The sequence below is a fragment of the Ambystoma mexicanum genome, chromosome 6q (assembly GCF_040938575.1).
Source record: "Ambystoma mexicanum isolate Mex_15411 chromosome 6q, UKY_AmexF1_1, whole genome shotgun sequence".
Lineage (NCBI taxonomy): Eukaryota > Metazoa > Chordata > Amphibia > Caudata > Ambystomatidae > Ambystoma > Ambystoma mexicanum.
Window position 1 is genome coordinate 1,580,836,157 of NC_090937.1, and position 13,317 is coordinate 1,580,849,473.

The following is a 13,317-nucleotide window of genomic DNA, read 5'->3' on the forward strand; positions in this document are numbered from 1 at the left end:
GACGTGGCAAAATTCTTCTAGGCGTGGCCTAAAGAAGGCATGAAAACAAATAAGTGTACCCTTGCTAGTGAACAATACTCAAGACAATCGTTTAGTTGGACCGATACAGATGTTGAGGCCGGTCCACAAATTTAGTAAAGGTGTTGGTCTGCTGAGTGGCAGATCCACACAAGGGGTCAAAAATGTACAAGCCCCTCACTGTGTTCAAAAATACAAAAATTCGAAAACAATAATTTATTTGTTAATACAAACAAATATATAGGGTTTATAATTTAAGACCATACTGAAAAAAGCAACATACATATACAAAAACAATAACAATTCATAATGACATCAAAGAACAAAAGAGGAGTGTCGGATATACAACAAAGTGAACATAGAATACTTTATGGTTAGTATACAGATGAATTTCAATATACATACTCATGTAAGTGGGTGGGTATTTTGTGAATGAATCCAAATGGAAAAAATAGGAACAGGAGGGGCTATAACCACGCCTACATTTCAAAACGTGTCCTAATTAATAGAAAATTTCCTGTTTGTTTCGTATTCATTCTAATTGTGACAATAAATGTTCGAGGGTCATAGGGAAAAACAAGATATCCTAAAGAATGGTCAGATGGCTTAGGCAAGCGACAAACATTGCTAAAAACAATCATGAGGTCCTGCAAACGTACTGTGGGCCAGCCAGCATAGTTTTGGGTGTTCTTGTTTGCATAAAGTCTACATTCTGCAAATACATCACCAACTGGTTCAGTTTCTAAATAAACTGCCATCAATAAATACATCCCTTTCGGACTTGGGAGACAAGCAATTTAATCGACGCGTCAATCACATTTAATCTGTAAATAAATGAACCTAGCCCAGTGTACTTAATAGCCCTTAAGTGCCCGTTTAGGGTTTCTGCACTCCTGCTATCTGCCTGACCCGTGATAATCTGCAAGAAGTGCTAATGGTGTTCATATATTCCCTTTGGAGGTGGCAGTCTTCTCAAACAAAAGGCTTTGTCACTTTATCACTTTATATGTGTTGTTGCTGGCATAAGACAGATCTTGAGGTGTTGACATATCCCTAGTGCTTTAAGTGGCATTACACATCGATTGGCGGCTCTTCTAGTGGTCGGGGCCTAACAGTGTTGTGGCATAAGCGGGTGTGTGCTTACTGCTGGCAAACGGCGTAGGTAAGTGCCATCGCCTTGCAACGATCATCACCCTCTCACCCGGGATGCAAGGGTGATGATCCCAGCATCTCGGGTGTTCCTGGTAGGGGAAGCACCACAGTTAAGGAAGAAAGGGCAAAGCCCCCAGAAGCCAAGGCATTTTATTTGTAAAGCCTGAATTGGCTTCAAGTGGTCAAGCCTTTTCTTCCTCAATTCTCACGTTGAACCCTGCCAGCGATCATTACACTCGCACTTGGGGTGTAAGGATGACGACCCCTGCATCTCAGCGATGCCTGGAGTTGTCGTTGCCATAATTAAGGAAGAAAAGGCAAGGCTGATGTAAGCCAAGGGCTTTTTCACAAAAGTCTGAATCTCTCGCTTATGCATGAGAAATTCAAGCTTTACAAAAATAGGCTTTGGCTCCTAATGACCTGATGGCCAGGGGACCTTAGGGAGCCCCAGCAGTACCCTGCCTCAGGAGCACTTTTGGGAGACTACGGACCGCTTTAAGCTCTGCCTATCCCAGACATCTTCAGCCGGCCCTGAATCACCCATAAGAGCACCCTTGAGAAAGTGGAGGAACACAAATAACACCCATGCAAACTACATGGCATTTTTCATGAAATCAAAGAGAATTTTGGGAAAATAAGAACAAACATACATGTTTATATACGACATAGATGTGACATTGTTGCAACACTTCTGAGCACATAATGTACACTGGCCTTTCTGTTTATTTCATGTATGATATTACCCTCCCATAAAGTGACGGCAAACTACAAGATAAATATACACATTTGGAGAGAGCTAGTGGTGTTTGGCAGTCAGGTGCTGCTGTCTTGCTTTAGTAGGCTGATGCCTTCCCTGCATGTATTGCTTTCACTGCATGTCAATTTCTCATGACCTAGGAAAGTCTCCCGAAGCAGACTGATGCCTTAGAGAACTCCGGCACATGGACGGCTTTTGGTGAGTGGCCCTGCTCACTTAAAGCCCTGGCTGTTGCTCAGTACCACTTCACTGCTGTGCCTTTATACCTTTGTCACAATATACCTTCCAGTATTGTCCCACCTACTGTGCTCGCTCATTGCATCTCTACACAACAAATTGATGGCTTTGTATCCTGCTCACTGTTGCTCCTCTTGTTGTACCATCGCAGTCACCATCCAACTCACCTTTTCTCTTCTCTTCTCTTCTCTTCTCTTCTCTTCTCTTCTCTTCTCTTCTCTTCTCTTCTCTTCTCTACTACCAACACTGGCACTCTCCTTACCTGATTCCTCCATTCCTGCTGCATGCTCCCCCTTTAGCTTGCTCTTCACACCCACTCACTACTCCCTCTGTCCCATACTGCTTACTGCCCCCATGCATCTCTTTTACACCTACCACTCATTGTTCCCATCCCACCGAATCATTCATGCACCCTCATCAGGCATCAGAGTATGAAACAGGCCTAAGCCCTGCGCACCTTCCGTACACGGGCCTGCCGGCTCTCGGCAATGCTGGGCCGCCACAATCAGTCCAGGTTTTTGTCTGTGTGGAATGGAACATCTGGGTTGCTGGTTTGACTGGCGTGGCGCTCAGCTGCATCTATGCTGTGAGCTGTGGGCCAGGTCTCCTTTGCAAGCACTTCCGGTAAATACAGTGCTACAAGAAAAACACTAGCCATCCTGTTCTTCCGCAGAAATGGGATGATCGAAAGTGGTACGGTATACAGTCAGCTAGGCACATATAGCAGTGGCAGAGACTGGGTCCCTCTGAACTCCACCACAACTCTGTGGCAGGACTGGCTCTGGCAAGTACCTTCTTAAACCTCCTGCCCCAGTTTGGTTTGAGAGGGGTCCCACCCCCCCTTGAGAGCCTGTCACATAGTATGTATCATTGTATAGGATTTATAAAGCGCAAACCTCGCTGAGAAGACCACCCGGAGTGCTGTATTTAGTGTGTGTTTGTACTGGATGTCTCAATTGTATATTTTGTTTGGTAAAACGTTTTTCTGATAAAAACGAATATGTTGCAAATAATAAAAATAGGAAGGCAAAATGGCTGATCTGTTCGCCACAAAGGGAAGCGTCAAGTGTGGCTGGTTCGCCAGCAGGTTCCTTCAAATAGCCAGCCTGGGAAATGCTTTCAGGTCTCCCTGCCGGTCCCGCTCATCCCAAGAGTCCTCCACACAGAAAACAAACAGCAGCCAAATAATACTGCAAAAGGCATGTGCTGCAAACCCTCATCTCAGAACAGGTGATCATGCCACGTTCTTTCTGGAGAAGAGCGCCAGCTACCCTTTTTTTTGCCATATAATACTGAGCCTTGTGGCGCCAGTGTGTCTGAGGCTGTTCTGGTTCTCTGAGTTTCTAGCACTCTCCTGGGCCCCTCCATTATCCTTCTGCTGGTACACAACCTGCTTCCCAGCAGGACAATGGTGAGGTACAGCAGGGCCAGGGTGAGGTACTCCACCATCGACCATCCTCACTCCGCCTCTCTGCCTCACAGCCTGGCTCCTATGTCCCTAGAAATCGATTATGCCGATATGCCACAAAACTCCAGTGCTCGAGCTCCTTCCCCCACCTCTTGTTACAAGAGATGGAAAACATTCCTCGTCTGGTGTTCCAGTCATGGGGTGGATACCCTTAACCTCCAGACACAGCAAATCCTGCCATGCTTACTTACTCTCCCCAGCTACCAGTAGCCTCACTCATTCTTCCATCAAAATTAATTTGGCTACAATTTCTTGTTTCACACGCACACCAACGGCGCCTTCTCTGTGGTTACTCCCACTTGTGAAGGAATTTAGGAAAGGACTTTTTCTGACTTTTCCCCTTATATGCAAGCCTGCTCCTTCTTGAGAACTGAATGTTGTTCTCTACAGGTTAATTAAGGTCCCTATTCGAATGGATGCATAAGACCAATGTTAAGTCTTGATGACTGCATTTTTTTGTGGCTATCCCCCTGCTTGCCGAGTGGGTGTGATTCAGGTGCTCTCCTCGCAACCACCTTACCTCACTTTCCACAAAGACAAGATCCTTGTGCGTACAAATTCTAAATTTATGTTGACGATGCCATCAACAAGCTCTTGGTCCTGCCTGGTTTCATCAGCTCACCAACAACACCTGCTGAACCCTCTCTTCACTCCCTAGATCTCATGCCCAAATACTACGTTAATGGAACCATAGATAGCCGAAAATCTTTGAAACTGTTGTCTTTGAGGCAGCCGTTACTGGCAAGGGTCTTTCTAAAGGTCCCATTTCCAGATGGATCTATGCTTTTATCGCTATCTGCCATCAACATGTGAACAGGCCACTTCCTGGTGACCGTGTGCGTATTGCAGGAGAGCAGTCTCGTCTACCACCGGCATTCTAGGAGGAGTGTCACTTTCGGACATCTGCAGTATGCATACCTTGTCTTTGAAAATGATATGATATGATAGTTTATTTATATAGCGCCTATACACAATGTGTTTCAAAGCAAGGGAGGGAACAAGGGATAATACAATGACATTCTTACAGGCCATGAACAGTAAGGATGTAAAATTAACTATCGTACTCGGCCTGACGACATTTCAGATAGTGCAAGAGCTAAGACATAGATAAGGAACGGAGGGGAAGAGTAGGAAGGAAATGGAAACAGACAGGCAACTACTGTACTAGGCCTGATGACATTTCTGGTAGAGCCAGAGAAAAACAAGAGGTGAGGGAGAGGGGTGCAGAAAGGTAGGGGAGGAACAAAAGAAGCGACTATCATACTAGGCCTGACGACATTTCAGATAGTGCTGGAGGGGGGCGGGGAGGAAAAAACCAGTAAGGGGCGAGGGGAGGAGAGCATACCTTTATCAGGTCCTACTGCAAGGACAAGAACTCTACGGAGGAATCCGGATTTAGACAGGCACTACTTTGAAACCTGTTTTCCTGTGATGAGCCATCTTCCTCCTCCCTACATATGTGTACTGCTTTGTAATCTATTCAACAGCATGTGAATCTATGAAAGATCCAAGGCTGAAGGAATAAGCTACTTACCTGTAACTTGTTCTCTAGCATTGGTGTCTTTCATAGATTCACATGAGACCCTGCCGCCTACCCTGCTCATATATGCACTATTACATGTGCTATACAAATATGAAAAAAGCCTCTAGGCGTGGAGCTAAAAGAGACTGCCTGTTAGCTAAAGGGTAAATGGCCCAAAACAACACTATTCGAACACTAAAATGAATGCAGTTTCTTGCATTTCTCTGAACATGCTTAATGTTATAGAGGATTCCCCGCCTGGCGGGGAACTATGCAACAGCAGGTGAATCTACAGGAGTTAAAGGTCATTTATTCCATATGCATTGTGTGGTTCTCTGGATGTTTCTTCAACCCGTTTGCCTTCCCATCTTTGCCGCCATGTGATAGAAGATTACATCGCGGCTGAATTTGTGGAATTTATTTTGGACAAATCTGTTTGCAAATATATGTGGGGGTGGGAGGAGGTAATTGTGATAATAATGAAAGCGGGAGGTCGGGGTGGGCTGCGGGGGGGTCTCCCCCCCTCATATATTTGCGGCCAAATGTAAATAACCGTTATAGGATTCAGGGCCAGATAATTGAACTGATTCATGAGGATTGTTTGGGCAAATTTCTTGCTCCCTGCATGCTATGGGATGGGTCATTTAATCTCTCCTTTGCGTTTCACTTCCTCCGGTTGTAGTTTGCAAATGTGTCTTTCTTTCCTTGTGCTCCCTAGTAATGGTGTGATTGTCAGAACACAGGCTAAGAGTTAAAATCCCTGTCAGCTATGGGTCATGCAGAACTGTTACGTTTTCTGTGTGGCTCTTCGGTCTGGCCCCTGCTAGCAATGGGGCGCACACGCGCTTTCCACTTATAGCTCCCTGTCTTCTGTCACCCCATGACTGTCCCAGAATACTCGTAGTCTCTTTCCAAGATTGTGCGTAGCCAGATGGAAAGCCTGCTTTGTGTGCTCTGATCTTGTGCTCTGCTAAGGCCCATGACATAGCAGCACAGTGTTTTGGCCACACCTGCATCTGATTGTCTATCTCCATTGGTAATCATACACAGGTTAGTGGTATTACTAGAAGGTAGTCGGGGCTCTTCCCTCTCCGAGAGGTTGGCTTAAGGGGTGTCCTTATATTCTCCTCCCACATATGGTCCCCCGGTATAGGAAGCGAGGAGAAGGGATAGACTCTGGGTAGCCCTCAGTCTACCACCTCCAGGTATCTCTTTGCTTTGCTTGCAGGCATCCCCAGCCTCCAGTTTCCCTCACCTCCCCTGCCCCCAGAACAGAGGTGACTTTGTAATAGCACCCAGCACCCAGATGGTGTTATGTCACCTCACCGCACTTCGTGGCCTGAATTTGTGCTCTTTCCTCAGAGCGGAGCTGGAACCTGTAACACAGACACCCATGTGCGAGTCAACTTTCCTGCGTACCGCTGGCCCGCATCGGCTCCTCAACAATGGCAACAAGTTGGTGCAGGACACGTGCCTGCTAACCCAGCAGGCCCGCAGCGTTTGGATTCCCACAGCATGCTATGACTCAGTCCGCTGTAAGGACATACCATGTTCTGTGCATGCTGGTAAGAGGCTCTGTGCCTTTTCCCTGACCAACGTGCCTCGCGCAGTCATTTGGAGGCATCTGCCTTAATTGTTGGAAACTGCATGCCCCCATAGCCCCCTGCAGGGCCACCCCAGAAACAGGTTAAGGTGCAGCTCTCACCTGAGAGATCATGTGCACCACCCACCTACATAATGCAAATGCAACATTACAGCTGAGAGGTTACTGCCTCTACTGCTGCAAATTACCAGCTACACCAACTCGAATAGGTTGGATCCATCCTCCATGGTCGAGCTCTATATTAGTATTTTTTTACAAGCTGTCGATGAAGTAGCTCCACTAAAAGAGTGCAAAGCTAAACTGCTCGCACATTTAAATACTTGGTACACCACCAAGCTAAAAACATGGTGCAGCAAAAAAAGAGCAGCAGAAATGTATTGGAAAAGAAACCCTACAGACCTAAAGAAAAATTCTCTACCGACTCTAACAATTACAAAACAGCCATCCTACAGACTAAAAGTACCACATATAATGAAGAAATTCTGAATGCCAACTCTGGCACTAAGGAACTGTTTGCCATTCTTTGCGAATGAGAATCGCCCGTGAAACCACAAGAATCTTGCACCAAAGATGCTACCTGGTGAACGTATATTCAGAAGGCCTTTCTAGGCAAAATCAAACTACTTCATACAAAAATTTAATCTAAAAAATTGAGCCTACCACCCAACACTCAATTCGCCAAACAAACCGATGTCCCCCCTGAAACAGATCACTCCATTTGAATTCACCCCAGTATCTGTAATTGAGGTGAGATAAATTATCGCTGGCCTCAAACCATCCAGATGTCAAGGTGACATCTGCCCAGCTACAGTTATGAAAGACGTCGTGGAAGAACTTGCCCCTTTCATCACATCGGTAATAAATGCCTCTTTCGAAACAAGCACCGTCCCTACCAACCTCAAAGATGCCTGGGTTCTTCCCGCTCTAAAAAAAACATTGGACCCAACATTACCACAAAATATCGGCCCATCACGACCGTACCGTTCCTACTCAAAATACTGGAGAGGGAAACCTACCTGCAAATAGAAAATTATCTAGAATATAACAATCTTCTAGGATTTCAACAATCGGGCTTCAGACCAGGACACGGGACAGAATCAGCCTTGATGGACCTAAAAATCCAAATGGATGAAACTAAAGATTAAGAGAATCTAGCTCTACTACTCCTGTTAGACTTATCAGCGGCCTTTGACCTGGTCAACCACAATATTTTGTGCAATCACTTGACCCTGGCTGCACACTACTCCAACAAAACTTCCGAATGGATTCCATCCTTCATATCCAACAGGACAATGAGGGTCTTCGCCCCAATGGCATCTGCCGAGCCGGCCCCAGTTGACTGCAGTGTCCCACAAGATTCCTGTGTGTCCTCAACCTTGTATAACATATTTACAAAGCCACTTTTCGACCACTTGGACAGCGTGGGTGTCACCTACACTAATTATGCAGATGACACCGAAATCCTCATTCCCATCACAGGTTCCCACAACGACGACTCTAAGAGACTTAATGAAATGTACCAAATCATCCAGGCTTGGATGGTCATCCATGGCCGATGTCTCAACGACGACAAAACAGAGTTACTCCTTAATGCCTCACAGAACCAATTGACAACATAAACATCAAAGTGTCAAAAGAAGTTAAAACATTAGGCATCTACCTAGATTCAGCCCTCAAGCTAACAAGACAAGTAAATGTGACTGACTCGGCGGCCGCCTACACCTCAAAATGTAGCAATGCCTGTAGACCCTTCCTCTCCTCAGGCAGTTGCATTACCTTGGCTAGGGCCATCATAGTATCTAGACTTGACTATTGCAACGCCCTGTACGTTGGTACTAGGAGCTGTATACTAAAAAAACCTCCATGTTCTACAGAACAATGCCGTGAGAGTAGCTCTCAACATCCCGAAGACCAACCACATCACAGCGGCTAGACGGGACGCCCATTGGCTCCCGGTTCAGGACAGGATTGCTGTCAAAACACTATCACTAACCCACAAGTGCCTTTCTAACGTAGCTCCAAAATATTCAGCTAACAAATTTACAAAACATCTCAGCCACAGACCTACCCAGTCCACTCATTCTCACCTCCTAAATATACCTAGATTAAAATGACAAAAATCAGGAGGTAAGTTTCCCAGTTCAAGCCGTGGAACTCAGGAACGCCATGCCCCTGACATTAAGAGCAGAACTGTCGTATTGGACATTCAGAAACCAACTAAAAACTTGTCTTTTCACGCAAGAGCATTAGCCTTTCAAGGTCCAAGCCTACCACAGTAACTGTACTGCCTTGCAATATCATTTTATGTAACTCCATGTATGTTCCCACAGCACTGTAATGTCTCAATACCTGTATTCATTAATGTATTATAAACTCTCTCTGTACTGTAACTGATGTCACTAAAAATGCACCCAGATACCGTTGGGTTTGGTGCGCTATATAAATAATCAATGGCGGGATGCGACTCCACACCCCTGGAGGGCCTGTGCACCGGCTGTGTGGTGAGGGAGGCACCACCACCCCAATTCTGGTTTGCGGCTCCACCCTGAGTGCAGAGTGCCCCTCCTCATCAGCCCATCACTCATACTGATGCCATACCCCTTGGAAAGATGTCAGCCGACAAGGCTGCAGCACCTGCACCACGACCACAAGGAGGCACTTCAATCGGTGAATTTTGCATTACTGGTTTCTCTGCGCCCTGATGCCTGCAGGTTTACGGCGCGTTACAAGTACACAGACATAGAAATAGACAATGCCACGGGGGAGAAGGATGACCGTATGAAGAAATGTACGCTGATGTATTCAGCTTGCCCAGCGGTCCACAAGCTATTTAAGACCCATAAATCTATGAAAAACCAGTCTGAGTGGTCACAGACTATAAACCCCTGCTGCCCATCATGACGGGGGGGTCAGCCAACCCACCACCACGAATTGAAAAGTGGCTACTTGCACTCCAAGAGTACAGCGTCAACCTCATATACCGTCCCGGGCAGAACAAAGCAGCAGATTACCTTTCTTGGCACCTGCAAGCACACAATGAAGCTGCCCAGGTGGACGTCGCTGAGGCAGAAGATGTGAAACTGGACACGGAAAGAACAGTCCCCCAGATCCATGGACGTCGAGGAACTCCGCGTCGCGACACAACAGATGTTTCCGACTCCTACGGGAAGCCATGAAGTAGGATCAGTGGAAGTTGGTGCTTGAAAACCTAGATTCCAGAAGCCAGGAAGCCAAAATGACACTCAAGCAGTTGTGGAAGGTACGGAATGAGCTAACATTCGCCGATGACCGCCTCCTCCTGAAAGGGTCTCACATGGTGATCTCCCCCGAATTGACAGAAAGAGCAATTACCCTGGCACACCATGGCCTCCAAGGAGCTGCGAAAACAAAGAGTTGTCGCAGAGTCATTCAGGTTTCCTGCAAATGCAAGGCAGCAATTGTATCCTTTCTTTGCCCATTGTCTTATTCCCAGGGATTGAGTTTTTCATAGCCTGGCTTCACACGCCCCAGGACATTCCGCAGGTCTGTTTCTTTTAAGCCATAGCTTTTGTTACTGGGCTTGGGCAGACACAAGTGTGAAGTGGAGAGTGCAATGGTCCCTTTCTCTGACAAGTCACAGCTCAGTTGGAAGAAGCCATTATCATTCCAAAGCCCCTCATTCTGTGTATACTGCACCCTAAATGTTTGCACCACATACACCTGATTTTTCTAGCTAGTCTGTGATGTGTCTAATTTGGTAACATAAAAACAGTGTGGCATAATGCATGCACATTTTAGCCACGGAATGTTTGTGGTAAACAATTCTGTGATGTGAAGACAAATAGAGCAATAAATACACAGATGTTTGGTTGCCTTGTTGGGTACGAAATGTGTAAGCAACAGTTTTGTAATTGTTTTACAGACTCCTTGATTTCCAGAATAAGGGGTGTTTAAAATTAATGTTGAAAACAAGGAAAGGGGCTGTTTAAACAAAAAATGGATATGCGCATGGGTACAACTTTAGACTGGCAGTGCCACCACTGGGGAGCACAGAGAATGGGCCGCATTACTAATGTGGCGGTAAGGCAACAACGGCGCCGGTAGTGTTACCAGCGCTGTTGTTACCGTACCGTCACATTACGAGTTCTCTTGCGGGGGCCGCTCTGCACACCTGGTCAGACCAGGCATGCAGAGCGGCACCCACGAGCAGAACTCGTTCTTGCACCGGCACCGTTAGAAGCTTCTATCGGTGCCGGTGCAACCATGCTCCCCACCCCCATTCTGCCCCTGTGGGGCAGAAATGGGATTGTGAGCCTGGCCATACCGGCCACGGCGAATGGGCAATTACCGGCCCATTCAACTCGTAATGGGCTGGTAATGGCCCATTCGCAGGTGCCGGTAGCGAGTTTGGCGGTAGCCGTACCCTTATTAAGGGCACGGCTGCCGCCAAACTCTTAATGAGGCCCAATGTATTTGTTTATTTAATATGCGCCAAAGCCCGTAGGCATCAGGGCGCCCACCAACAGAGAAGACCCAACACAAAAGACAGAGCAAACAAGAAATCAAGGCAAGAGGAGAATCATTTATTGAAATAAACCAGGGTTAAATTATTTCTGAAAAGGAACCAAATTCCTTATCTGTTGTAAGCCAGAAGGCAAGGAATTCCAAGAAGGATCAGCCAGAACCAGAAAGGACCGGCCATTTCCATTCACACGCCTGGCTCTAGGACAATCAAGGAGATTGGCATTGGCTCATATTTCACTAGGCTTTGTTTGAGGCAGAAAGGAGCCGTACCACAAAGGCACCTATGAGTCAAGGTAATTAACTTGAACTGCACTGTGGCAGCTCCAGGCAGCCAGTGCAGTCCTTTTTTAAATTCAGAGATGTGAGCTCTGAGAGAGATGTTCTTCACAATCCGGACTGCTTCATTCTGCACAATTTGGCACTTTTGAATGGTTCCTTTGCCAGCCTCAATCAAAGGAGCGTTCTAGTTGTCAATTGGGCTTGGGGGGGGCATAATCGTGGCTCTTATTTCATTTGCGCTGCTTTCAGAAATGCTCAGTTCACCTTGTTCTCAATGGTGACCTGATCATGTCAGGAGGGGCTGGATAATGGCGTAAAGATGTACTGTCCGGCGCCGTTGCATACATTGGTGTCAGGGGCGTGCTCCTGACACCAATGCATGATAGGCTATCAGTGTAAGAAAAGAAGTAGCAGAACTATGTTCCCTGCTAGCCTGCCCTGCCCCCTCCCACACACAATACAACCCCCCAAACACATTTGCCTGCTATTTAAGGGAATGTTCAGTGCAGTGCACTGAAAGTGCAAGTTTCAACTTCTTCCTACACTGTTATTTTAAAACGAAACCGTTCTGGAATGGTTTCTTTTTAAAATAAAAGCATAGGAGCTTTAAAACTAAATTTAAAAAAAGTAGAGGAGCACCGCTCCTGCTCACTTCGAACACTGCAGGCTACCAACAATCAAGTGATTGCTGGGAGCGCATTTCATTAAAATTACAGAAACAAAGGAAATGGCATATCCAGCCCCTCTTCATGTGAAATGTCACAATTGACCCTGTCGTGATTTGCGCCTCCCCCCAGCGCCTGTTCAAAAAGGTGCAGGGGGGTGACCCTCCTTTCAGGGCGTTTCATTTTCCATCAGCATCCCTTATGGTACCTTTTGTAGATAATGATGAAAGGTTCTTGGGCTTGCGTTTGTTTTGTTTTACTATAAATTACGTATTAGGTGGAAAATATTCTGTTACTGATCTTAGAATTGCTCTGTTTTGTCCCTTTCACAGGTTCCCTGGGTGACCTTTCCAAAACATTTGTTGGCTTCACGAATCCGACTGAAGTGAACAACTACTTGGCCTTCAATGTCACGTCGGCGATGTGTCTCACCTCCGCTGTGCTGGGGACATTTACGAAGCGCACAGCGCTCCGCCGGGTGGTGGTGAACATCTCTTCGCTCTGCGCCCTGAAGCCGTACAAGTCCTTTTCCCTCTACTGCAGCGGGAAGGCTGCGCGGGACATGATGTTTCAGGTTCTGGCAGCGGAAGAGCCAGATGTCCGGGTTCTAAACTATGCCCCAGGTACCGTGTCAATTTCTTTGTAGACTCTGTTTTGGAGCAGCGTACAGTGCCCCTAAACATTCAGCTTTATCTTCTTGATGTCATCAACCTCTGCTGTCACTGGTAGTGATCCGGCACAGACCGTGCAGCACTTCTTCTGTGTTGGAATTAGAGAAGAAATGTACTCAGTAATTGAATTCACTTAATGATGGTCATGTCTTGCAATCCACAATCTAGAATACTAGTGCTTCATCTGCTTTAAAAGTTTGACATTTTCGAAACATTTAAATTTGGGCTTTTCCAATGAGAACATCCTTGATGTCATTCTAATTCTATCAGCAGGGACTTCTTATGCAGAGGCAGCACCATGCACTACAAAAGGTGGTAACTACACTCCCGTACCTTTTGGTCTTGCCCACTTATTTTGAATTTGCTTCCTGATGTTGAATAACAGGTTTTGGCATCCCAAGCTTGTGCACAGCTTTTTTGCAATCGGACATAACCTGGTAGG

At 46.3% G+C, this 13,317-nt stretch overlaps 1 protein-coding gene across 1 annotated transcript in view; it reads left to right on the top strand.

The window, feature by feature from the left end:
- The window catches only part of SPR (sepiapterin reductase), a 104,890-nt gene that overhangs the window by 32,523 nt on the left and 59,050 nt on the right, over nt 1-13,317 (top strand). The window contains exon 2 of the mRNA XM_069632301.1: nt 12,537-12,827. Coding sequence (XP_069488402.1) covers nt 12,537-12,827 — 291 coding nt within the window. The remainder of the gene's footprint in view (nt 1-12,536; nt 12,828-13,317) is intronic.